At 46.8% G+C, this 25,553-nt stretch overlaps 1 protein-coding gene across 4 annotated transcripts in view; it reads left to right on the plus strand.

Annotated features, from left to right (window-relative positions):
- Positions 1–25,553, plus strand: part of MTOR (mechanistic target of rapamycin kinase) — a 99,940-nt gene that overhangs the window by 70,424 nt on the left and 3,963 nt on the right. For all 4 annotated transcript variants that reach the window (XM_081202865.1, XM_081202867.1, XM_081202866.1 and 1 more), the window contains 26 exons: positions 412–551; positions 3,024–3,124; positions 3,672–3,787; positions 5,548–5,625; positions 5,726–5,833; positions 9,247–9,372; positions 9,479–9,610; positions 11,602–11,717; positions 12,714–12,831; positions 13,015–13,221; positions 13,493–13,593; positions 13,905–14,001; positions 14,247–14,345; positions 14,464–14,586; positions 16,995–17,177; positions 17,666–17,800; positions 17,939–18,113; positions 19,620–19,755; positions 19,858–20,005; positions 20,349–20,471; positions 21,472–21,554; positions 22,310–22,382; positions 23,037–23,111; positions 23,552–23,687; positions 24,050–24,115; positions 25,284–25,364. In XM_081202865.1, coding sequence (XP_081058991.1) covers positions 412–551; positions 3,024–3,124; positions 3,672–3,787; positions 5,548–5,625; positions 5,726–5,833; positions 9,247–9,372; positions 9,479–9,610; positions 11,602–11,717; positions 12,714–12,831; positions 13,015–13,221; positions 13,493–13,593; positions 13,905–14,001; positions 14,247–14,345; positions 14,464–14,586; positions 16,995–17,177; positions 17,666–17,800; positions 17,939–18,113; positions 19,620–19,755; positions 19,858–20,005; positions 20,349–20,471; positions 21,472–21,554; positions 22,310–22,382; positions 23,037–23,111; positions 23,552–23,687; positions 24,050–24,115; positions 25,284–25,364 — 3,076 coding nt within the window. The remainder of the gene's footprint in view (positions 1–411; positions 552–3,023; positions 3,125–3,671; positions 3,788–5,547; positions 5,626–5,725; positions 5,834–9,246; positions 9,373–9,478; positions 9,611–11,601; positions 11,718–12,713; positions 12,832–13,014; positions 13,222–13,492; positions 13,594–13,904; positions 14,002–14,246; positions 14,346–14,463; positions 14,587–16,994; positions 17,178–17,665; positions 17,801–17,938; positions 18,114–19,619; positions 19,756–19,857; positions 20,006–20,348; positions 20,472–21,471; positions 21,555–22,309; positions 22,383–23,036; positions 23,112–23,551; positions 23,688–24,049; positions 24,116–25,283; positions 25,365–25,553) is intronic.

Below are 25,553 nucleotides of genomic sequence, written 5' to 3' on the forward strand. Positions count from 1 at the left end.
GTTCTAGGTACCCCCTTTACTTTTTGGCATCTCTTGTTGTATGTCGTGTCTTATTAAAAAATAAACATATAACAACATTTTAAAAAGAGTAGACCTATTGAAATTAATGAACCCAAGGTAGTCATGTCCATTCACTTCAGTGGGCCTACTTTGAGGCAGACTAGCATTGGATATAATTCCTAGGTTTTTATTTCCCCCCTTCCTTTCTGCAAACATCTTCCCAGTGCTGCTTACACATAGCGTTCCCTCCCATCATGCTAATGGCATAACTATAGACTTCGTGTGAGATGGGACATGAAAGCATATGAGACTTGCCTCTCTTGGGTCTTCTTCTTTACTCCTGCCACTTTCCCACACTAAAATTTGCTATTTTGTTAACCCTCTCTTCCTGCCTCTTCCCCCCTTTTATAGGAAATTCAAGCAACCTGGTATGAGAAACTGCATGAATGGGAAGATGCTCTGGTGGCCTATGACAAAAAGATGGATACAAACAAGGATGACCCAGAACTGATGCTGGGGCGCATGCGCTGCCTGGAAGCCCTGGGGGAATGGTAAGAAGAGCCAGCGTGGTGTGGTTAAGAGTGTCAGACAAGGAGCTGTGTTAAAATCCCTACTTTCAGATGCACATTGGGGGGGGGCTGTCTCTCAAACTAGCCTACTTCACAGGGTTATTGTGAGGATAAAATGAAGAAGGGGTAACCTGTGTATGGCACTTTGAGCAATGTAAGGGGAAAGTCAGTTATAGATCCAATAATACATAAATAAAGAGCATCTTATTAGCATGCTAAAGGCCACACGTTCAATCCATGGCATCTCCAGGAAGGAGTGGTATTTGTCCTCTGTCAGAAGCCTGGAGAGCTGCTGCCGGTCAGCATAGACAAAGCTGAGCTAAGCGGACCAATTATCTGATTTGGTACAAGGCAGCTTCCTATTAATCTGTAACTTTATTCAGAACCATGCTGAGTTGTAGAACATCTGCTTGGCGTGCAGAAGGTCCCATGTTCAATCCTCAGGTATCTCCAGGCAGAGCTGCAGGAGACATCTGTCTAAAGGCCTGGAGAGCTACTGCCAGTCAGAGTAGGCAGTTCTGAGCTAGAGGGACCCAGTTGTCCGCCTCAGAATAAGCCAGCTTCCTAAACTCCTATGGGAAACAAAAACAGACATTTGGTATATGAAACATGTGCTCTGCCACCGAGTTACAACCCTTTCCATGGTTCTGATTAATGACTTAGAAATATATATTTTGATTCCCCCTCTCCTTGTTTAAACTACTTCAAAAAAATTTGCTGGAAAGTGGGAGTATATTAAAATAAGGTAACTGCCCATTAGCCCATATAAGAGTTTGCAAAATGACTTCCCTTCCGAAGGAGGGTGGGAGATGTGGGTAGTTTGCTTTTTGCAGGCTTGCGTGGATCAAGACCCTTTGTGAAGTGAGGAGTCTTTATCCCTAGCAGGGATCTGCAGCATGCACACTGAGTGTGCATATGTGTGTATGAGAAAGGGAATGTGCTTTTTTTGGAGCCTAATTGGAAAAGACAGAACCTGCATAACGTACTGTGCAGTTCAACCTGGAGGGTTCAGCAAATCCAAGCCAGTCCTGCCTAAATTGCTGCACGCCTCATGTCATTGAGCCTCTCTGTTTCGATGGGTCCTGACGTGAACCCAGGTTGATGGCACAAGGGGAGTGGGAGAGGGGAGGGGAAGATGCCTGTCGATTGAAGTCACTCCGCAGACCAAGGGGGCTGCACAGAATTACCTGAAGCACCACAACCTGTACCTGATGTTCCCATCTTTTTGCATCCTGGGTGGCAGAACGGGGGGGGGGGGGAGCCAGGTGACTTTGTGGGGAGTGAGAAGATAGGCTGCATTGGCTTTGCCAAGTCTTCAGCTGAATACGCAACGTTTAAGAACAAAAGAAGCTCTGCCAGCTGAATCAGGTCATTGACGCATTCTAGTCCAGCATTTGGTTCTCACAGGGGCAAACCAGATGCCTCTGGAGAGCCTGGAAACAGGATTCGAGCACAAGAGCAGTCTCCCCACTTGCCATTGTGGAATGCGGCTTTGGTGCCTAAAGGTCAGCTAACATCATATTAAAAGAACCATCAGATTCAATTAAAACGAGTACAAATCTGACAAATGAAATCAGTAAAGAGGAGGAAATAGCATTAGTACTTAATGCTAGTGCTAAACAGAGCAGCTTAAGACCCAAATACCTGAAGGGAGTCTGTATCCAGCTAAGTCATACATAGGGTAAACCCATGGAAATTTAAATACCAACTTTTTAAAAAACAAACAGTGGCAAAGTACTGCAGCAGAATTTGTGTAGTTTCACCCACCTGTGGCATTTCCTTCTGAGAATCACCTGCCTGCCACCCTTGCCTTTATTGTCTTTTAAGACTCCCAGTGAAGTCTCTTGTGTCCTTCCAGCCCTTTTGACAACCTTAAATATTTTGTTTCATGTTGCTGCTGTTTTGATCAGTTTTCACTTTCAATCAGTGTTGTTGCTCATTAGCTGCCAACTTTTCTGCATGTGGTTTTATTTGCCTTTTAACACTGTCTTGTTGGAGTGTGTGTGTGTGTGTGTGTGTGTGTGTGTATGCGTTTAAAGACTGGTTTCAGGGGTGGGTGTGTTTAATGACACTGTATTTTAGGTTACAACCTTAGGTTACAATTACAATTCCCTTGGAGTGAGTTGTCTCCAGCATTAGTCCCATACAGGATAGACCCTTTCAAATTCATGAACATGACTAACTGTGGTCAATTAATTTTAATGGGTCTTCTGAGTAAAATTTGGCTGGCTATAACCCAGTAAATCCAACTGATCTCAATGGGGCTTCTGTGTGAGTATGAATAGTATTCCAGTATCATCAGCAAACTGCAGTTTTGGGTTTATTTTTTCACAAATACTGAATACTGTTTCCTTAATGGAAAGGCTGTATAAAATGTACATTTTAAATAAAAGCAGGGAAGAGGATTTTCATCAAACTGTAACTTTTGCATCTTTGCTTTTTTCTTCTTCCTAGGGGACAACTTCACCAGCAGTGTTGTGAGAAATGGACCTTGGTGAATGATGAAACCCAGGCGAAAATGGCAAGAATGGCGGCAGCAGCTGCATGGGGTTTAGGTAAGTCCCGGCCTTAGGACTGTCCTTCTCTTCCCTGCATGCACACACACACATATATATTGGGGGTGGGGTGGGGAGTTTTGCCAAGTGCCTAATCTAAGCACTGAAACAGACAGTCCCTCTAAAATGCTGTTTCACAGAGAAGGATGTATAGCACAGGTAGACATGGGATGGCAAATGATTTGTTGAACGCTGGGGGTGCATTTGCCACATAGGAGAAGCAGTTCTGCAGTAGATATAGGGAGGTCATCAAATTTTCTTCCATTGAGTAGGTTTAAGCTCATTTCTTTCAGGGGCGCTATGGGGCAGCTATATCTCTACAGACGTAGCCCTTCAAACGTTTTCAACTACAACTCCCAACAGCCACAGACTTTTGCCAGGGATGATGGGAGTTGTGGTCCAGGGACATCTGGAGGGCGCCATGTTGGCTACCTCCGGTACAGGGATTAATCCCTTTCTTCAGGTAGATTAGAGGGGATAGATGAGTATGTCCCACTGGATGCCTCCCAACTCTTCTGGCTTATGCAGGTCATGTCTGTCTCTGCAGGTCAGTGGGATAGCATGGAGGAGTACACCTGTATGATCCCAAGGGATACCCATGATGGCGCCTTCTATCGGGCTGTGCTGGCTTTGCATCAGGACCTCTTTTCATTGGCTCAGCAGGTACAGTGTGAACCTTTTTGCCATCACCCGCTGTGGTTTAAAGAGCAGCAACTGGGTATTGCTTTCCCGTATGGCAGGGAAGGCTCCTGCTTGAGGGGACCCCTGGCAAAATGCCCTCTGGTGGGCCTCCTACACAAGGGGGCCCTCCCTCGGCAACCCATGTTGGGATCTGACCATGGTAATTCACGCTATGCTGGCTGGGGTTGATGGGAGTTGTAGCTCAAAACATCTGAAGGGCACCAAGTTGGGGGAGGCTGCTCTAGGACACAATAAATCTTCTTCAGCCTTTATGGTGCCACAGGACTATGCTGTAACAGACTCAAATGGCTGTTGATCAGGCACTTTTGTAAAGTGTCCCTATATGGCAAGTCTTACCCACCATCCAGGCAAGCAGCAATTCGCAAACTGGTCTTTGGTCTAATCCTGCATGGATATTCCTATGCTTCTGTTGAGGATTCAACTTATGATGTTTTGTGAATGTGAAATACATTGTTAATTTTAAGGGGCGGGATCTTGTATTATTTTTTTTGGGGGGGTGGAGGGGGCTACATCCATCCTGCCGCACCCTGTATTAAGAGCTGAAGTTGTAGAATGAATTCCTCTTTAAGAAAGAAAGAAAAAAATCCAAATAAGCCCTGTCAGAATCTGTCTGTGTCTATTGATGTGCACAAGAAAATTCAGCCAGGCATTTGAAAGAGCTAAGGCCTCTGTAATTAACCTTTTTCGCATTCTGGGAAGGGGGTGGGGGAAGAGGGAAAACTCTGGAGGAAAGATTATATAATATATGGCACAACACCCAATGTTTTGGACTTCTCTTTGTGCAGAGCCTGTAAAATGTGAAAAGGAAGCTCTGGCACACATAAAACCTCAAAACCTATTGGAGAAAAACTATGGGATGTGCCTAGGTCATAGTAGGCAGTGCGCTTTCAAGCATACGTCATACAGGCACCATAATATTCGTATGCCACCTTTTCATAGCTAAAGCCAGGCTCAAGGCAGCTTACAACATGAAAAAAATCCCGATATATAAATTACATAAGCAGGGTGGGACTCTGGCCATCCAGCTGTTGTTGTTGGGACTCCAGCTCCCATCAGCCTCAGCTGGCAAGGCCAATAATCAGGGAATATGGGAGGTGTATTCCAGCAGCATCTGGAGGACCACAGGTTCTCCACCACTGCTGTCGAGGATTGGTCCTTGTAGATGCACCTTGACCAGATCCTGGATGACATTCTGGGAAGCTTTTCAGCTGGTACACCTCTTGATAGTTGGTGTGTCTCCAGGGTCTCAAGCAGAGGGTCTGAGAACGTTGAATTGGAAATGTTGAGGATTCTGCATGCAAGACAGGTGCTCTGCTACTGAGCTACAGCCCCTCTGCAAGCCTGACTCAGCTTGTATGTTCCTGGGCATATGGAGTCACTGTCAGTACTTTGAAGGAAATGCAAGAGTGGGGTCTGTGTACAAAGCAGGGCAAGGTATCTGTTCTAGAGCAACAGGCAGGAACAGGAAGAAGCCAGTAATAATGGACAACCCAAGAAAGACCCTGGCCAGTCCACAAGATCTTGAAAAAGTGCCACTATCCCGAACAAGTGAAGGAAACAAAGTTCTAGATGTACATGGTCATTTTTTGCTAAAGTGCAGCAGCCTCTCTTCACCTCTCCATTGTTGACTTCCTTTTTTGTCTTTACTTTTAAGCTTCTTGTACTATGTTTTCAATGTCTCCATCGCCTTAGTAGACCCTTCCTTTCTTTTCCTCAATCAGTGCATTGACAAAGCCCGAGATCTGTTAGATGCTGAGCTGACAGCTATGGCAGGAGAGAGTTACAGCCGTGCCTACGGGGTGAGTACTTTGCTCCTGGCCTCGGGTGATGACCCTCTGTTTGGGAATTGTTCCGGCGCAGTGGTGATTGGGATGGAATGTGATTGGCTGTTTCCTTTAGGCGATGGTATCCTGCCAGATGCTTTCGGAGCTGGAAGAAGTCATCCAATATAAACTTGTACCGGAGCGACGGGAGATTATTCGCCAGATCTGGTGGGAGAGACTCCAGGTAAAGACACTGTGGAAAGTTTATAACACCAGTATGGTGCAGTGATAATTGAGTGCTGGGCTTGGATCTAGGAGACCAGGGTTCAAATCCACACTCAGGCATGAAGTTCACTGACTGACCTTGAGCCAGTCACTCTCTTACCTAACCTACTTCACAGGGTTGTTGTGAGAATAAAATGTGGAATCGTGTAAACCACCCTTTGTCTCTTGGAGGAAAGTTGGAGATAGGTAGAGTACCTAGAGCAGTAGCCATGTCAGCAGACACCAAACTCTCTAGCTCCCCTGAATCTTAGCTTCCTTCCATCCATCCATCCTTTCTACCTCCCTACCTTGGAGCAGATGCGGGCTTGCAGCTTGATAGCCAGTGGCTGCTGACCCATATTAACTCCAGCACCCACCCAGAGGAAGAATTTTTTCCACCGTGGCGCTCTCCTTCCTGTTGTTCCTGCGTGTGCTTCCGTGCGGCACAAGAAGCTGTTTACCTGTTGCTGCCAACGGCTTGCTTTTTGCCCCCCCCCCTCTCTCTCTTTGTGCCATTTGGGAAGCTGTGACAAAGCTCTTTGCCTCCAAGATTGCATTCCTGTCTGGAAAGTCTCAGAGAACATTCCGCCCAGGAGGAATAGCCCGGAGCAACGGGGTGGGTGAAGTCTGCAACTGCAACTGTTTATAGACCTTGAAAAGGAAGGGAGAAAGAAAAAAACAGGACACCGAGTTCTTGTGTGTTTTTACAGCATCTTCCTAACAAATACAAAAAGGCCTACCTTATATGGACCTCAGGGAGCTTTAGATTTCCTACCTAATTTGGATGTGGGATGGCATACCTGGCTATCTAATAAAGGCACCATACTCTCTCTGTTTCTCCAGAGCAGGAAAACCTCTTCAGTCTTTCTAACCAATGTTTAATATTCTGTTTTGAATGCAAGGTCTACAGCAGAAGTAAACTCTTGGAGATGTAAACTCTTGTTTTCATTTGGTGCAAATTGCCACCATTTGTGGAAGATGGGAAAAGCCCAGGTGGGCTCTGGGTCTCTCTGAATTTCTCATTGGTTCCATAGGAAGCTGCCTATACTGAGCCAGACCATTGGTCCATGTACCTTAGTGCTGTCTACACTGACTGGCAGTGGCTCCCCAACATTTCAGACAGAAGACATTCCTAGCCCTAAACTTGTAGGTACTGGGGATTGAACCTGGGAGCTTCTACATGCAAGGCTGATGCTGTGCCACTAAAGGGTCTTTTCCCATCCCACCCCTCCAACTGTTGTTCAAAGCTGGCATGGCCTTCTCCAATTTGACTCAGGCTTTCCTTCTGTCTCCGCCATGGCAGTGGGCATTGAGCTATTGTGGCACTCAGCACAGGTAGGTGAGAGAGAGATGCCTCTCCTGGCTCAGCCTGCCTGCCTACAAGGCAGCCTAATTCAAAGGGATGGCCAGGTCAGCGAGGCAGCAGGAAAACACCAACACTAGGCAGGGAGAACAACAGCCAAAGCAGAAATGCAAAAATATCTGTGTGGGGAATGTATTCGCTCAGCGCCGCCGCCGCCCCCAAAAAACCCTTCTCTTTCTCCTTGTTTTTCTTCCTTTTTGATGCAGGAACAAATTGTCGTTGGAACTCAAAATAACATGTTCTTTTTCGGAAATTGAGTCAGACCCCTGTCTTCTTGTTTTGAAAGGGATTTAGAAGGACACAGACGTTACTGCTTTATGTTTTCAAGTCTGTTCCTTTTACTGGGGGTTGATCGTTCCTCCTCTCCGAATTGCCCCCCCCCCTTTTTCCATTAACGAACATAGTTAACACTGGAGAACCTGGCCGGCTCCTGGATCTGACTTCTGTTTACAGTCCCCAAGGACTGAAGTTTAGCAGTGTGTGCAGGATAGAGTGGTGTGCAAACTGCGAAAATTAAATGCATATTGCTTGATGTAATAAAGCAGTGACATTTTCTCTTTAGGAGAAGTTGTCTGTGTTCAGCATTAGCAGGAGCACTAGCTGCTTGTTTGGACCCAAGATAGGTTAGATATTCTCTACTAACTGCAACATACAGCAGTCTTTATTTTCTTCTCCTTCCATCCCTGTCTCCCCTAAGACAGCCTTTTTTCTGTTGAGGGCCACAAGAGTAATGGTTCAAGGAAAACACATTGGTCTCTCCCTCTGTGTCCCCTTTTGCATTTCCAGCTGGTCATTAGAACAACTGGTAGCTAAGAATTTGTACCTGCCTTTGTGTATTTCCACCTCCCGATCCATTTTTCTTCTTCCATCGTGCCATGGTTATGGTTTTCTTTATCACTTTCCTCTATACGTTATGCTCAAAGCATGACAAAAAACCAAAATCATTACAAAAGACCACTCAATACCACTATCCACATAAAAACAGTCCAACATAATAACAAAAATGCACAATATGAAATAATTTCCATTTCAAGTTATGAAAATTAGTAACTCACTGAACAGCAAGAACAAAGCGGGAATGAAGTATGTCTGCTTCTGTTGTCACCTAACAAGGCAAGGGCTATAGCTTCAGTGGCAGAGCCTCTGCTTTGGATACAGAAGGCCCCCTGTTCAATCCCAGCACCCCCATGTTGGCCTGGGAATGTCCCCCACCCAACAGCCCTGGAGAGCTGCTGCCAGTCAGTGTTGACAAGACTGAGCTAGATGGACCAGTGGCGTGCCTTGGAATAAGACAACCTCCTATCCTTTCAGCAGGGATGGGGAAGATTTGGCCGGATGTTGTTGTACTCAGACTCCCATCAGCCCCAGTCAGCATGGCCACTGGTCGGGGTGATGAGAATTTGTAGTCCAGCTACATCTGCAAGATTGTAGATTCCCTGCTAGATAGTAGCAACAGAGTGAGCCCTTTTTAAAGACCTAGAAAGGGAAGCAGGGCCAATGCCTGATGTTAGCAGAAACAGGGCAAAACGTCCTCTGACCTAGAGAGTTCAGCAAATCTTATAAGATGATGTTGTTCATGGACATGGCTCCACTGCCTGTTACAGCTAGTGGCTACCAGTTGACTTATCCTCTTATGCAAAGGTTTAGGAGCAGAGGAAGCTTCCTTGTACTGAGCCAGGGCTTTGGCTCATCTTGTTCAGTATTCCCTGTTCTGACTGGCAGACCCTCTCCAGCCTATCAGGCAGGAAGTCTTTCCCAGCCTTAACCTGGAGATGCCATTGAGGATTGAACCCAGGACCTTTTGCATGCAAAGCAGATGCTCTACCACTGAGCCACGACCCTTTGTGTAGATAGCTACCATCACACCAGGTGGAAATGACTTGCGTAGGCTGCTGGTGCAACATGTGCAGCTGCTTCTTGTTTGCCTTAAGCCTATTCCCTATTTTAATTTCCAAGGACGGCAGGAATAAGAAATTAACCAACAGATACATGGTCTTAAGAGGTCTCTGCCTGTGCTTCTCTTTTTCTAGGGCTGCCAGCGGATTGTTGAGGACTGGCAAAGGATACTTATGGTCCGGTCCCTTGTCGTTAACCCCCACGAGGACATGAGGACTTGGCTCAAGTACGCCAGTTTGTGCGGCAAGAGTGGGCGGCTGGTGAGTGTGTCTTGCAACTCCAGCAGGTATGAGAACAGGAAAAAGAGTTGGACGCCAAAATCCACAGTAACCTTCCCCCACCCCTCCTCTTTTCTGTTTATTCAAGGCTTTGGCTCATAAGACCCTCGTGTTGCTTCTTGGGGTTGACCCGTCCCGGCAGTTGGATCACCCGTTGCCAACTGTTCATCCTCAGGTGACCTACGCATACATGAAGCACATGTGGAAAAGTGCCCGCAAGGTAAAAATGTTGGAAAGAATTTCGAAAATGCTTTTCTCCCTCTTGCTGATAACTCCTGCTTCCTAGGACTGCTGCAGTGCAAGGAGCAAAATGCACAAGGTTCTTCTCCCTTCCTTGCCCAGCCACCTTTTCTGGTTTCGAAGTGGATGACTCTCCACCGTGTCCCAGCATTTTCTATACCCTTGTGTGTGTTGTGTCAGTGGTCAGTAAAGAAACAAGCAAACACACCAGGCAAACCGGAAAAGGGTTTAGGGGTGGGGCTTTTTTGCACAGACAAAACATCTCTGCAGACTTAGATACCCAGCCAACAAACAGCTGGAGAATGCACAGGGCTATGTAAGGCCAAATCACTTGGCTTTGCAGGGGCACGGCCGAGTCTCTTTGGCACAGCCATGTGAGGGGAATTTACATAATCAAATCCAATAAACCTCAGTCTGGATCCCTTCTTATTCCTGTTTAATATATGGTAAAGTCTCTCTTTTAGTCCTGAATGTGCTGCCACGTCATTCCTTCTATTCAGTGCCCCCACCCCAAACCCATCTTGGTTTTTGCTGACTGTGGAGGCTAAAGCTCTTATAATTGTGTGGCTCAGCTGCACACCTTCTGAAATGCAGAAAGGGCCACCCCACCAGCGGCTAATCTTTTGACTATTTTTGAATTGGACAGGTTTACATCCGTGCTTTTCTTGTAGCCAGCTCAACTCACAGTGGGGGGAAATTGAAGCAACCTTGCATGTGTGTGTGTGTGTGTGTGTGTGTGTGTGTGTGTGTGTGTAAACCACATCAAGTATTAATGTAACACCTTAAGAAATAATAATAATCTAGTAATCCTTGAATTTTCAGAAGAAGTTGTAAATTTGTACAAGCTAAGCTCATTGAGAGGGAAGAGGGGGTAGGTGGCATTGCTGAAAGGGTCTTGTGCCTCACCTATGGTGTAGTTATGGAGTTGTGGGTGGGTGGGTGCGTGCGTGCGTGCGTGCCCTTTGCACTAGGGATGGGTGCTGAGAACCAGAAGACACTATATCTGGCATTAAGATTCTTCCCAGGGCACCCTTGTTACCAGTCCTGCTCAGAGCCCTCCTCAAGTGCCTTTGCCTGGCCTGGAATGTGTTCTTGTACTGCGATGATAATGCTTGCTTGCCTGGATGGAGGGTGTGTGTGTGTGTGTGTGTGTGTGTGTGTGCGCACACACACACACACACACACACACACACACAGAAACTCCTGTCTTTTACATGACTGGAATGTAGCCGAATGCTGCTCCGCCCATGTTTGCCTCTGGCCACACTTACCAATGGAATGTCACCCCCAGAGGGTTTGCCCATGAGGGAACACGGCAGCCCTCAGGCTGAGAATGATTCCTTTACACTTCCACAGAAGTGCAGGAGGAAATCCACTTTCGTTATGTAGTTTTAATGAATTGTTACGGCATGTCCAAAGAATCTTTCCCTTCTCTTTCTGGCTTGGGTACAGAAGTGTACCCATGAGAGGAGAGACGGGAAGAAAATGGTGATGTTCATCTTCCTCTTTAGTGCAAAAGCTGCTCTGCATGGCACAGATGAATTACCAGCTTGGTGTGTGATTGCTAGCTCGTTTTCCCCTATTGTTTCCAAGGCTTTAAAAAAAAATCCACTTTTTTTTTTAAAGAAACAAGCTGACAGCTTGTATGAAGGAAAGTGAGACCTTGAATCACTTTATCATTGACTGGCTAGGACATCTGACAAATGGCTGGAAATCAGGCTTGAGATGGAAGAGGAAAGAGAGAAAACGCCTTGGGTTGTGTCAAACTATGACCTACTCAGAGGAAATCCACTGAAATCAATGGACCTAAGTTAGCCATGCCTATTTAGATGGGTCTGCTCTGAGTAGGGCCCACATTGGATACAACCCAATGATTCCTGGTATGTGTATTAGCTGCAAAGTCCCCCCTTTGTCAATGCTTGATAACAGCCTAGCAATGCACTTCAAAGCACACATGCATTCATTTTGCAGATTGACGCGTTCCAGCACATGCAACACTTTGTTCAGACCATGCAGCAGCAGGCTCAGCATGCCATCGCAACTGAGGATCAGCAGCACAGGCAGGAGCTCCACAAGCTCATGGCACGGTCAGTACCTTCCTTCCCCCGAGGCTCAGCAACCAGGCCAGAAGCAGTGACATGCTGAAGGCTGCAGATAACACAAGTGTCGGCCGATGGCCTGACCAGCTGAAACCATGCACACTCTGAAACAGCTCTTTCGACATCGGTAACCTGTGCTAGTAGCTACAAGAAGCTTGCTATTCCCAAAGCTCTACCATTCCAGCACTGTTAGCACCATTTATTCTGCTTTCGTTTGATAACATCATTGTGCCAGCTGCACAGCAGAGACCAGTTTGCTGTGTTTTCCGCATTATGTAAGCTGGGTTGATTCCTTACTGCAAGGATGGGGAAGCTGTGGTTCTTCAGCTTTTGTCGGACTCCCATCTAGCCATCCCACCAGCATGACCAGCCTTCAAAGATGCTGGGAATTGTTGCCCAAGAAATATCTGTAGGGTTCCTTCACCTGAGTTATGTGCACCGACCTCCTGAAGCCTCCGCTAATAAGATGAGGCATGATTTTCAGGGTGCTTAAAATGAAAAGAGATGGTAAAAGAATTCTGAGAGGGTTTCCACAAACCAAGTGAATGGGCAGTAAAACAGCAAATGCATTTCAGTGTAAACAAGTGTGAGGCTGAATGCTGGAAGATTCAGGGCAGGCAGAAGAAAGCACTTCTTCACACAGCGCATAGTTAAACTGTGGAACAATGCTCCCATGAGCAGCGATGACCACCAACTTGGATTCTTTAATAGAGAATTAGTGGGGTAGGAGAGATGAAAAGAATGCCAATATATTTCACATCACATCTAGCAACCCATGTGTCCCTTTGGTTTCAGGTTAGTTAGTTAGTACAGGGGTTCAGTTCAGTTAGCACATGGGTAGACGGATCTGAAAAGCCTGGGACCCAAATTGTCATGGTCCTCTAGCAGCTATGGTGGCTCATTTACCAGAAGTAATGTATTTCGTGTTAACTCTGGAAGTGTATACTCAATTCTGACCAAACTACTCCTGGCATATGCTCTCAGGTGTTTCCTGAAACTGGGCGAGTGGCAGCTGAACCTGCAAGGTATCAATGAGAGCACTATCCCCAAGGTCCTGCAGTACTACAGTGCCTCCACAGAGCATGACCGCAATTGGTACAAGGTAAGCAAAAGGTTCCCATGTCGCCCAGAGTAGCAGCAGCGCTTCTGGTGGCGCCTGTCAGTTCAGGATACAAAACACTTAAGCACCTCTGCCCGCCACCTTTTGCAGCAGAGTGTTGGCTTGGGGATCAGCAGGGGCGTTGTTTATTGGCTATTCTAATGTGCATGCACCCACACCCGGCAGGCTTGGCACGCATGGGCAGTCATGAATTTTGAGGCCGTCCTCCACTACAAGCATCAGAACCAGGCCAGGGACGAGAAGAAGAAACTTCGCCATGCCAGCGGAGCCAGTGTCACCAGTGCCAACACGGAGGGCAGCAACAGCGAGAGCGAGACAGAGAGCACCGAAAACAGCCCCGTCCCATCTCCCGTGCAGAAGAAAGTCATGGAGGTACAATCCAATTGTCTCCCCTTTGGCTCTCCAGACCCAGTGGGCTATGTGTCCAGCTGGTTCCCCTTCCTTTCACCCTTCCAATTGATATGCACCAAGAGTGGGGAAGCTGTGGCACTCTAGATGTTGGCAAAACACCCGCCAGCCCAGGGTCGGGGATGGTGGGCATTGTAGCACAGCAACATCTGCGGGGACACAGGTTCCCCATCCTTGGCTTGGCTGTCACTTGCTTTCATGCGGAGTGACCTGCAAAACGTTTGTTCCCTGGCAGGACTTGTCCAAAACACTCCTGATGTACACTGTTCCAGCAGTGCAGGGTTTCTTCCGGTCCATCTCTTTGTCACGAGGAAACAATTTACAGGATACCCTCAGGTGAGGATTCCCCCCCCCCCAAAAAAAATGGGCCCTTGTGCAGTGGCAGTGAATCAATGCTGCCCTTGCCCTGTTTATTTTGATGGAGACTCTCCACCACCAGAGGCAGTGCACCTCTGAATTGCTAGAAAGCACACGTGGGGAGAGAACTGCTCTTGCACTCAGGTCCTGCTTGCTGGCTTCCCACTAGGGCATCTGGTTGGGCACTGTAAGAACAGGATGCTGGACTAAGTGGGGCACTGCCCTGATCCAGCTGCAGGACTCTTCTTGCATTCTTATGAGCCTGACGTGTTTTGATCTTCTTTCCTTAGAGTCCTTACTCTATGGTTCGACTACGGCCACTGGCCAGAAGTCAATGAGGCATTGGTGGAAGGGGTGAAGGCCATCCAGATTGATACCTGGTTACAGGTAAGGGACTGGTTTCTTGTGAGCATCCCTTGTATTATTTAGACCTAAGTACAACAGCGAACTAAAGAAAATAATCCATGGTCATGTCTGGATTTCCCAAGCCCCATCATTCAAAACCTGAATTTGTTATTCTGCCATTTTTCCTTTGCTTGTCTTAGCTTTGTATGAAATAAGAGCATCTTTTGAGAAATGTCTGAGTTCATTCCCCACCCCCACCCCTTACCTCTCTTGTCCTCTAAAATCAGGTTATCCCCCAGCTCATTGCTAGAATCGACACCCCTCGTCCTTTGGTGGGCCGACTTATTTACCAGCTTCTCACAGATATTGGCAGGTACCACCCACAGGTAAGCACTCCTGCTTTCTTTTCCCACCAGCACCCCCCCCCCCAAAAAAAACCCTCGTTGAGGCTCCAGACTGTAAACAAACTCCGGTTTTGTAAATTGCTGCTTTCTGATACTTTAGGCTTTGATCTACCCACTGACTGTCGCTTCAAAGTCAACCACAACGGCCCGTCACAATGCCGCCAACAAAATCTTGAAGAATATGTGCGAACACAGCAACACACTAGTCCAGCAGGCCGTGATGGTGAGTGTTGCATGCATGCACACATTTTGCTTCTCCTTCCACCCTGTGCAACATTCCAGGTTGGGGCATTCATTTAGGTTTTTACCCCTCCTTGTCTATAACCTCAGTGGTGGGTTGTATTGTTTTAATTAATATATCCCTCTGCTTTGCAATTTGGTCGACAAGAGTAACCATTATGAGCTTCTCTTTGTCTTCCCCTTTGTACTCAAAAACATTCCTAATTATGGTTTTGCAAGGATTGATCTGCCTGACTCTTAGGGAGTTGTGTGTGCTATTTATTTTAACACTCTTCCCTTTGTATTCTGAAACGATTCTAATTACAGTTTCAGCAAGGATTGATCCACTTGACTCTTCTGTCTGAGAATGTGTGTGATCTTTTTCTTTAATGCTAGCATACAGAATTTCAAAGAGGGTGATTGGGGGCCGGAACCAGTGGGCTGGTACTTCTTTATTTGCTTATAGTTGAATTTTGGGATTCGATTGCATAGGATGTAGTGGTTGCCACCAGCCTGAATGCCTTTAAAACAGAATTAAGTAAAATCATGGTGGGTGAGGCTAGTTGCTACTAGCTACAATAGCTATCTACTGTATGTTCTGCCTCCATGATCAGAGGCCATATCACTGCGGATATCAGCTGCTGGGAGACACAGGTGGGGAGAACTCTGTTGCAAGCTCCCCCAAAAGGATCTGGGAAGCTACTGTGAGAACAGGATGCTATCTCTTCTGCAACGGAAGCAGCAATCTCTAGAATGCACCCAGCACCCCCTCCCTTCCATCAAGTTATTAAACAGAGATTGGATGGCCATTTGTCAGGACTGTGATTCCTGCATTTCAGCAAAGGCGGTTTTAGAGTAGCACAACTGGTGCAGTTCTGTGGAATGGAGCATTAGAGGCAGTGCGGGTGCAGAAGTTAAGCGTTGCACAGGGAACTGCTGAAATTTGAGAGCCTAACGTCTGCCACTGATTGCAGGAAGTTGAACCAGATGACCCTTGGGGCACCTTCCAGGCCTATGATTCAAAGTGGAGGCTGCTCCCTCCTTCCACCCGACCCGAGCTACAACCATGCCATGTGCTTCCAGCAACAGTTGCGGAAAACCAGGCATCTTTCATTTCCTTCCGCCTCACCGTGTGTTCTCCCCCCCCCCCCGCATAGTAGTGAACTTGTGGAACTCGCTGCCATAAAAATGTGGCAACGGCCACCAGCTTAGATGGCTTTAAAAGGCACATTTGTGAAGGGTAAGGCAACCAGTGGCTACGGTCGTGGTGGTCATTTGCTGCCTCCGGAAACAGTGGCAGAGTGCCTCTGAATTGCTGGTGCCTGGATCACAATGGCAAGAGTCAACTGATTGGTCACGGTGGGAAATGGAGTGCTGGACTAGATGGGCTTGTGGCCTGATCCAGCAGCCAGGCTCTTTTTACATTCTTATCCAGGCTTCCTCAACCTCGGCCCTCCAGATGTTTTGAGACTACCATTTCCATCATCCCTGACCACTGGTCCTGCTAGCTAGGGATCATGGGAGTTGTAGGCCAAAAACATCTGGAGGGCCGAGGTTGAGGAAGCCTGTTCTTAGCTCTCCCCACTGAAAGCCCCTGTCCTTCTCCTCTCCCTGAACCCCACTTTCAAAGTCAAATGGTTAACGAAAACACGGGGGGGGGCATGTTTAAATCTCTCATGAGCTCACAGGTGCAGGAACATCAGGGGGAGGCAGAAAGTGAGAGAGAAATGTTTCTTCATTGAATTCTGCTCTGGGAGACTTTCTTGGATGGAGAGTGGGAGCAAAATGCGTTAAATAAATAGAACTGTATCCTGTAATTTGGTACAGTAGGCTCATATGCTCACATGCTGATGTTGGGATTGCACAACGTAGCACCACAGTGTTTTAAGACGCTCCTTAAGCTCCCTCTTGTGGTCAGTCAGAAGTACTATTAACCCCTGCAACAGATAATACCTCTTGCTAGCCTTCTCCTTCTTCTTCTTCTTCTTCTTCTTCTTCTTCTTATTATTATTATTATTATTATTATTATTATTATTATTATTATTATTTATAGAATTTATATACCTCTCTATACCCGGAGGTTTTGATATGGGACACAGAGAGTTGTGTCTGTCTCTGTGTGGTACAGAGAACGTGACTTGTGTGTTTGGAAAGTTGCCTTGTGTGCAAAGGTAAGAGTCACATCAGTTGTGCCACTGGCCCTGCCCGCTGCGTTACGTAGACCCCAGGAAGTGGCTCTGAAGGGTGCGTCCCTCTGGCTAAAATCAGGTTCCCCACCCCAGGTTGTCCCGAGATAACAGGGCTGGGGAACACACACAGAGACACCCCAACCTGAAAACTGCTGCTGCCAAAGGTTCAGGTGGGCCCTTGTATATATACAAGGCAGTGATTTCCATCATGTGTTCCATTCAGGTGAGTGAAGAACTGATCCGTGTGGCCATCCTCTGGCATGAGATGTGGCACGAGGGGCTGGAGGAGGCATCGCGTCTCTATTTTGGAGAGAGGAACGTCAAAGGGATGTTTGAAGTGCTGGAGCCCCTTCATGCCATGATGGAGCGTGGGCCTCAGACTCTTAAGGAAACTTCCTTCAACCAGGTATGAAAATGAGAGTCGAGGACTGCCAACATCTGCTGCAATTCCTAGTCCAGGTCCACAAAGCAAGAATTGCGAGTGGTTCACATTAGGAATGTTTTAATCCTGAAATGAGCAGCCCCATTGAATAATCACATACGTGGCTACTCCAGGTGTTTTGGATGCTACAACACCATCAGCCCTGACCATTGACCCTGCTGGCTGGTCCCAGCAAAACCTGCAGTACACAAACAACTAATCACAAGGTGTTTCAGGCTCTTTGCTTCATGGGTCGGTCTTTTGGAAGTAGCAAGTTATAAGAACTTGGCCAAGATTGAAGCTTAGGGGAAAGAAAGAAAAACAAAAAACCCTATATGTTGAGGCAGATTTGCCCACCTTTTCTGAAAAAAATTAGCACAGTTGAGTACTATGTGGCAGTACAACCCCTCAGCAGTCTCCGCAGTGGTCAGCAACCATAGAGTGATGGGCTAATTTTTCTCCTTGCTCGGCAGGCTTATGGCAGAGATCTGATGGAGGCCCAGGAATGGTGCAGGAAATACATGAAATCAGGAAATGTGAAGGACCTCACCCAAGCCTGGGATCTCTATTATCACGTGTTCAGGCGCATCTCTAAGCAGCTGCCACAGGTAGACTGAGAGGCACAGGGTTTTTCCCCTTGGGGGTAGGGGTGGGATCTACCATTGACAACCATTCAACAGGCACTTCAAACTGCCTGTACTAAAATGCCATACTTTTGTCTACCCGCTTTGCCTTTTTGCTGGCAGCTGACTTCCTTGGAGCTCCAGTACGTCTCGCCCAAACTCCTGATGTGCCGAGATTTGGAGCTAGCAGTCCCAGGGACATACGACCCTAACCAGCAAGTCATCCGCATCCAGTCTATTGCGCCATCATTGCAAGTCATCACGTCCAAACAGAGGCCTAGGAAATTAACCTTAATGGGTAAGAAATTGACTTTTTTTTTCAATGGGTGAAGAAGCACACATACTTTCTTCCCAGCTTTAGTTTTCAGTCTCTCTGTCTGTCTTTCTCTCTGGTGTTCTGATGATCACTGATTTAGAGGGGGGAGGATGGGAGGGGGAATAAAAGGTAAAGGGACCCCTGACCATTAGGTCCAGTCGTGGCCAACTCTGGGGTTGCGGCGCTCATCTCACTTTACTGGCTAAGGGAGCCGGCGTACAGCTTCCGGGTCATGTGGCTAGCATGACTAAGCCGCTTCTGGCGAACCAGAACAGCACACGGAAATGCCATTTACCTTCCCACTGGAGTGGTACCTATTTATCTACTTGCACTTTGACGTGCTTTCGAACTGCTAGGTTGGCAGGAGCAGGGACTGAGCAACGGGAGCTCACCCCATCATGGGGATTCGAACTGCTAGCCTTCTGATCGGCAAGTCCTAGGCTCTGTGGTTTAACCCACAGTGCCACCCACATCCCAGGGAGGGGGAATAGATGTACTCATAAACTGTACAATACATAGGTTTGTCAGTAGCCAAAGTAGGTAAAGAAGGGGTGAGGAACTTCTGGTCCTGGGACCAAGTGCAGTCTTCCAGCCTCTTGGGACTCTCCCCAGGTGTCCCTCACCGGCCTACTTTCCCCAAGTTTTTTTGCTGACTGTAATGTGCCCTTGAGCCCCAGTAATGCCTTTTGCTTGCATGGGTAGATAGAGACGGTTGTGTGAGTTTGTGTAGAAACCAGCCTACTGTACACTATTCAAGGTAAAAAAATGCATTCATTGCTCCACCCACTTTTGCCTCTGGCCTCTCCTACCACTGGGATATGGCCCCTCCAGAGGGTTGGCCAGAAGGGGGGTGTGAGGCCTCTGTCAGTTTCCCCCCAGTATGCAGAAGTGGTTGATGGCTTTGTCCCCAAAACCCTTTAAAGATTTTCCTCTCTTAGGCTTGCTGATGATCACATATCCATCCAAAGTGCCCTGGTTTTTCTCTGATGTGTGGGCAACTTGTTCTTAATCATTGTTCATTAAGTCTCTCTTTACTTTTTATTGTGTATTTAAAAAAAAAAAGTGCAGCTGGCTTATGAGTGATAAGACAGGCAAATTGTTATGGATGCTTTAGTTGAGATTCCTGCATTTCAGGGGGTTGGACAAGATGACCCTTGGGGTTCCTTCCAGCTCTGTGATTCTTTAAGGCAAGCTTGCTAGCACTTTTTGAACTGACCAGAAGTAGCTTAACAAGAGCAGAATTATTTGAGTTTTTGTTTGACCAGAAGAATACTGAAAGAACTGGAATGGAAAGCAATGTCATGCAAAACACGGTACAAGAGAAAGAGAGCACAAAACTTTATTTTATGTCATAAAATGTATATACTATTTGATTGTTGAGAGAGAGAAACCCTCAATTTTGACTAGGGGGCATATTCATACCCAGCTCCCTCCAAACCTTCATCTGAGTTTACACAACTTAAGAAACCTTCTCCTTTTCCCACACAGGTAGCAACGGGCACGAATTCGTCTTCCTTCTGAAGGGCCATGAAGATCTGCGTCAGGATGAAAGAGTGATGCAGCTTTTTGGCCTTGTGAACACTCTGCTAGCCAACGACCCAACATCCCTGCGTAAAAATCTCAGGTGTGTTGCAGGAAACCCGGTTGTTGGAATGAGTGTATTTTCAATAAAGCTGGGGCAGGCAATTTTTTCAAAAGTTGAATATCCTTCTCCCTCTGCTTCCAGCATCCAAAGATATGCAGTTATTCCACTTTCTACAAACTCAGGGCTTATTGGCTGGGTGCCCCACTGTGACACTCTGCACGCACTCATCCGAGACTACCGAGAAAAGAAGAAGATTCTGCTCAACATTGAACACCGCATCATGCTGAGGGTAAGGCTGGGCCTGCAATAGAAGATTCTAAGTTCTTCACAGGGGGGAAGAGTTAAGGTTGCCTTTGGAGCTCTTACGTAGAAAAGAACCATAGCTCAGTGGTAAAGCACATGTTTTAATCTTTGACAACCCATGTTAGGTCTATAAGAGACTTCAGACTGAAACCATGGAGAACTGCTGCCTGTCAGTGTAGACATTACAGAGCTGGATGGACCCAATGGTCTAGCTTGGTATACGGCAGCTTCTTATGTTCCCTTCCTGTACTTCGTAAAAATGTATCTTCTTGTGTCTCCTTGAGAAACATGGTAGCTGTTAAATGTTGTCTTTCTCCAATTATTTTCAGATGGCTCCTGATTACGATCACCTCACTCTGATGCAGAAGGTGGAGGTGTTTGAACATGCTGTTAATAATACAGCCGGGGATGATCTCGCCAAGCTTCTTTGGCTGAAGAGTCCCAGCTCAGAGGTACAACAGGCTCTGAATGCTTTCTGAAGTACTTGCAGACTTCGATCAGGCATATTTCAATCAGTGAATGAAGAATGATAGAATACAACTTCTAGTTATCAAAGTTGCTACTTTATATTCCCTAGCGCTAGATATTGCGTGTTCTGTGGTAGGTTGGGTCAATCTCAAACCATGGTTTGGAGAATTGGAAGCAAGTCTCAGGCTCACACACTCCAATTTTACTCCCTTTGCTTCCTGGTTTAAGCAAGCCAATGCTTACTGTGACATTTGCACTAGGTAAACTTTGGTTTGCACAACCCAGGAAATGAAAGGGGGGGTAGAACACAGGAAGGGTAATGAGAAGAAGGACAAATATGAGACTAGTTTCCAGCCCTCTAAACTGTCCAAGTCTGATAGAAAATACAAAGGCCTCAGATTTAAAAATATGTGCCAGGCAAAATCACTTTGAGCTTGCTGCTAGCAAAAAATAAAAAGTAACGCCTACCTACGACTTGAAGAACAAAAGCCACAGTCATAACAGCCACAACTTGTGTTTCTGTGAATAGAAAAGGCTGAACAGTGCCTGTTAACCTGACTGTGCATGAAATGTTCACAAACCTCATTGCAGGGAAGGGCCTTTTATAGATGGTTGGTGGTTCTGAAAGGAAAGGAGCATTCCAGTGGACACTTGAGATTCATACCTGTGTGGGTTTGGAAGGAATATATGGGGCGTGCAAATAGTTGTGCAAGAGAGCAGGGAAAGCTCTGGCTCGATTTCACTTTAGGTTGTATCCAACTAAGTCCTACTCAGAGTAGACCCAAGTTTGTCGTGTCCATTAATTTCACTGAGTCTACCCTGGGTCTAGTCCATGGATTTTAAAATATCCAGCCCAATCTCCGGTTGGCATTCCCTTGCATAAATTTAACAGTTGGAGAATTTGTTCCTTAATGCTGCCCTATCTCAAACCATTTCTCTGGCAAATACGTTTCAAGCACGTCTATGATCCGTGTTCCTCTTTAGGTGTGGTTCGACAGAAGAACAAATTACACTCGGTCGTTAGCAGTGATGTCGATGGTTGGCTACATTTTGGGCCTTGGTGACAGGCAAGCAGAACTGAACTCTTTTTCCCTTTAAAAAAAATGCATTCAGTAATCAAAGCAATCATTGCACCTGGAGCAGGAGAAGCAGGCAATGAAATCTCAGGCTACTAGACATGATGACTGTGTTCTCCCTCTACTTTCAAAGGCATTATGCCTATGAATGCCAGTTGCTTGAAACTGCAGGTGGGCAGAGTCCTGTTGTGCTCAGGCCCTGCTTGTGGGCTTCCCAGCAGAGGCATCTGGTTGGCGGCCACTGTGAGACCAGGCTAGATGGGCCTTTGGCTTGATCCAGCAGACTCATCTTAAGTTCATATCCGTGCCTTTGTCTCCTGGATCAGCTGCCAGTGCTTTTCTTGGTATAAAGTATTTCTACCCTTTTGACCAAAGGTGGCTTGCAACTGTTTAAAACAGGGGACCAGACCTGCAGCCCTCCACATGTTGTTGGGCTCCCCAACTCCCATCATCTTCCTTTGCAGGCTGGAGTTGAAATCTAACAACATTGGGAGACGGGGGCAGAGATTATTCGCCCCTGGTTTAAAACAATATCTCAAGGAATAACATGTGCCAACAAAATAAGTAAGAACTATCTAAAATTTGCCCTGCAAGAGGAAGATGAAATAGTGATAAAACATGGGAAGAACGTGCATTTACAGTGTTCTTGGGCCACAATCAAGGATCTGTTCCGACAGGACATAGAGGACCAAAGCAGTTTGTGGAGAATTGTTCACTAATTATTCATTGTTCTGTTGCTTCGACAGGCATCCCTCCAACCTTATGCTCGACAGGCTGAGTGGCAAGATTCTGCACATTGATTTTGGAGACTGTTTTGAGGTAAAACGATTCTGTTTTCAGAAAGCGGGATGGAAGTTAGAAGTGTGAAGGCACAGCGGGTGGGAAGGAAGGAAGCTGAGAAATGTACATCCCTCCAGATGCTGCTGGAGTACAGCTCCCATCATCGTTGACCACCAGGCATGCTGGCTGTTTGGGTTGCTGGAAGTTGGAGTCTTACAACCTTTGTATTCCCAGTTCCTGAAGAAAGACTTCCATAATGCACTGGGAGCCAAAACTGAAACAATATGGATGTTTTAATTTGCCCTTGAAAGCAGAGATCCGTGTGTGTTTTGCGGCAGGGCTAATAGCAGCTGCTGCAGGAATATCATAAAGATCTATGAAATGGCACGAGGAAAAAGATTGGACTTCTCTCTCCCACCCTCCTCTTTTCCTAGCATTGCTGCCCTGACCCTACTCAGGTGGGATGGAGGAAGCCCCAGTTAATTTAAGTTAAAATTAAATTGTCAGGGAATTCAGTTGCCACTGCCCCCTGCACTAATTTCTTTTGGCCTTAAGAATCCTGCCCCATCAGTGTAATAATAATAATAATTTTATTATTTATACCCCACCCATCTGGCTGTGTTTCCCCAGCCACTCTGGGCGGCTTACAACATATGTCTTAATTTAATTGCCTTTCTTCCATCTTGGTTCTAGGTGGCGATGACCAGGGAAAAGTTCCCTGAGAAGATTCCTTTCAGGCTGACAAGGATGCTGACAAACGCCATGGAGGTAAGCAGGAGGAGAAATGCCTCTTAACTGTGGAGCTACAATATGAGAAACATAAGGATGCCATCAAAAGGCAATAGACATTTCCCCTTCTTCTTCAACAGACAATTAGTTCAGTCGTTTGCTTTCATTTGGAGCCGGGATGGGGAGCCTGTGACTCTCATCCTGGACTACAGTTCCCATCATCCCTGACCACTGGCCATGCTGACTGGGGCTGATGGGAGTTCAGGGGTTCTAACACATGGAGGGCCACAGGTTCCCCATCCTTGGTTTGGAGGCTTATCAGGGGCTCTTGAACGAGAAGGGCCAGTCTTGTGCCAAGCTTTCCTGTTACTTACCTGCTATAGATTTTCCCTGTAATGTAAGGCTGCAGCAGAGTGTTGTGTATGTTTTCGGAAGCAAATCATAAATAAATGATTCCTCTCTTCTCTCTCCCCCTGCAGGTGACTGGCTTAGATGGAAACTACAGAATCACTTGCCACACTGTCATGGAAGTCTTGCGAGAACACAAAGACAGTGTCATGGCTGTGCTGGAAGCCTTTGTCTATGACCCCTTGCTGAACTGGAGGCTGATGGATAGTAAGTTTGCCTGGAGAATAAGAGAGAAGTGAGGCAGAAGACGACCAGTTTAGGCATCCAGTTGCCCTGGCCAACTTGTCTTCTGAGCAGTGTGGCCTGCTGCTGACTGCCCGTGGTTGTGGAACTACTGTGGAGGGAGAGTGGTGGCCTTCATGCCCTGGGATAAATAGTGGCAACTGGCTAGCTGCTGTAAGAAGCAGAATGTTGAACTAGACAAACTTACTAGTCTGATCCACCAAAGTTGGTCTTATGGAGGAAGCCTGTCCCCAGACTTAGTTGTCTGGAACAGCAGCTGAACAAATTAAGGCCCATAAGGAAAACCTGCAATGCATTGAACCTTTCTTTTTCTGTCTCTTTTGCAGCAAACACAAAAGGCAACAAGCGATCACGGACACGGACGGACTCCTACTCTGCTGGCCAGTCAGTAGGTGAGTATTGGCCCAAACAGTGCTTTTTGTTGTTGTCCTTTTGTGTGGCATATCCTTCATTTAGGTAGCGCCAGAATAGTTTCCCTTTCCCTAATTAAACTGCAACAAGAAGGGAGCTTGGTGGGCCCAGGATTCCATGGCCAAAGTCCTTCTGGTTTCTGAAATGGGGCATTGAACAGTTTTCTCTTTCCCCCTTCCTCATGGGAAATATGCTTAAACTCAGGCAGGGGTGGCGAGATGAGAGCACCAGGCAGGTGCTAAAACAGAGGCTGCTTTGTTGCACCTAAGTGTGCTGCAGTGAAGCAGCTTTTCAGCTAAGGCTGATGCAATTCCCACAATCCAAACTAGTTAGCCCTTATAAAGCTGCTGGGTGGCAGAGGTGGGGAACCTTTTTTAACCCAAAGGCAGTGTTTCCTTGAGGGGGAAACCTTCCAGGAGCCATTTTTTGGTAGTGGATGGGGCAACAGTCAGTGACTCTTAACTTTTGTACCAGCAGGGATAGTGAGGGGCGGAGAAGCTTGGGAGGGGCTGTATTTGGCCCCCAGGTCAGAGATTTCCCTGTCTTGCTCTATGGGAACACAGTGGCCAGTAAGCAAAGCCCAGCTCTTACCAACAGCCTTTGGTAAAACCTATTTGGTGTTTCGCAACTTTCTGACTAGTTGCAGGACCTTAGCCAGACCTAGCAAAGTACACGCAGAATCCACAGAAGCAATCGGCGACTTGGCTGCAGACAGGATAGACAAAGCAGGAACCAGGAATTTGTAGTTAGGTGTTTATTATATACAGTGGACTACTTAGAGGAATAGAACACGGATCTTTTGCTAGCTCTCTCTGACACAACTCTCAACTCCCACACTGAACTACTGAACTTCTGAACTCACGAACTAACACATTCCAGTTAGTAGGCCATTAATTATCACTCCCTTGAGAGAGCTTGACCAATCAGGAAGCTGTCTCCATGCCTCTGTTATCACCAGGCAGACTTACTCATTCAGATTGCCTTCTGGCTGTCTGCCAAAACTTAATTGACTCTGTGTGAGTAGCTGCACGTACACAGTTTCCCAACACATCCAGCATCCTAAAGTGAGGCAGCTCCAAGCAGCAAAGTCATGGAAGGAATTGCATATTTGTCTTTTGGTCTGATCATCCCTCCCTCCTTCCCTCTTAGAAATGCTGGACAGTGTGGAGCTGGGTGAAACGGCCCACAAGAAAGCTGGGACCACGGTGCCTGAATCCATCCATTCCTTCAGTAAGTTTGGACTCCTTGAGGGAGCACTTGGGTCTTCTGTTCTGCTCCTGTTGGTGTTAAGGGCCCGAAATGTGGACTCCAAACTGCCTCTGATGGGGTAGAGTGGGCATAAAAAGAGCCCTGTGGAATCAAGACCTAAAGGTCTGTCTAGTCCAGCTTCCCATCTCCCAACCAGACGCCTTCCAAGGA

The sequence above is a fragment of the Podarcis bocagei genome (assembly GCF_964188305.1).
Source record: "Podarcis bocagei genome assembly, chromosome: 7".
NCBI classification, from domain to species: domain Eukaryota; kingdom Metazoa; phylum Chordata; class Lepidosauria; order Squamata; family Lacertidae; genus Podarcis; species Podarcis bocagei.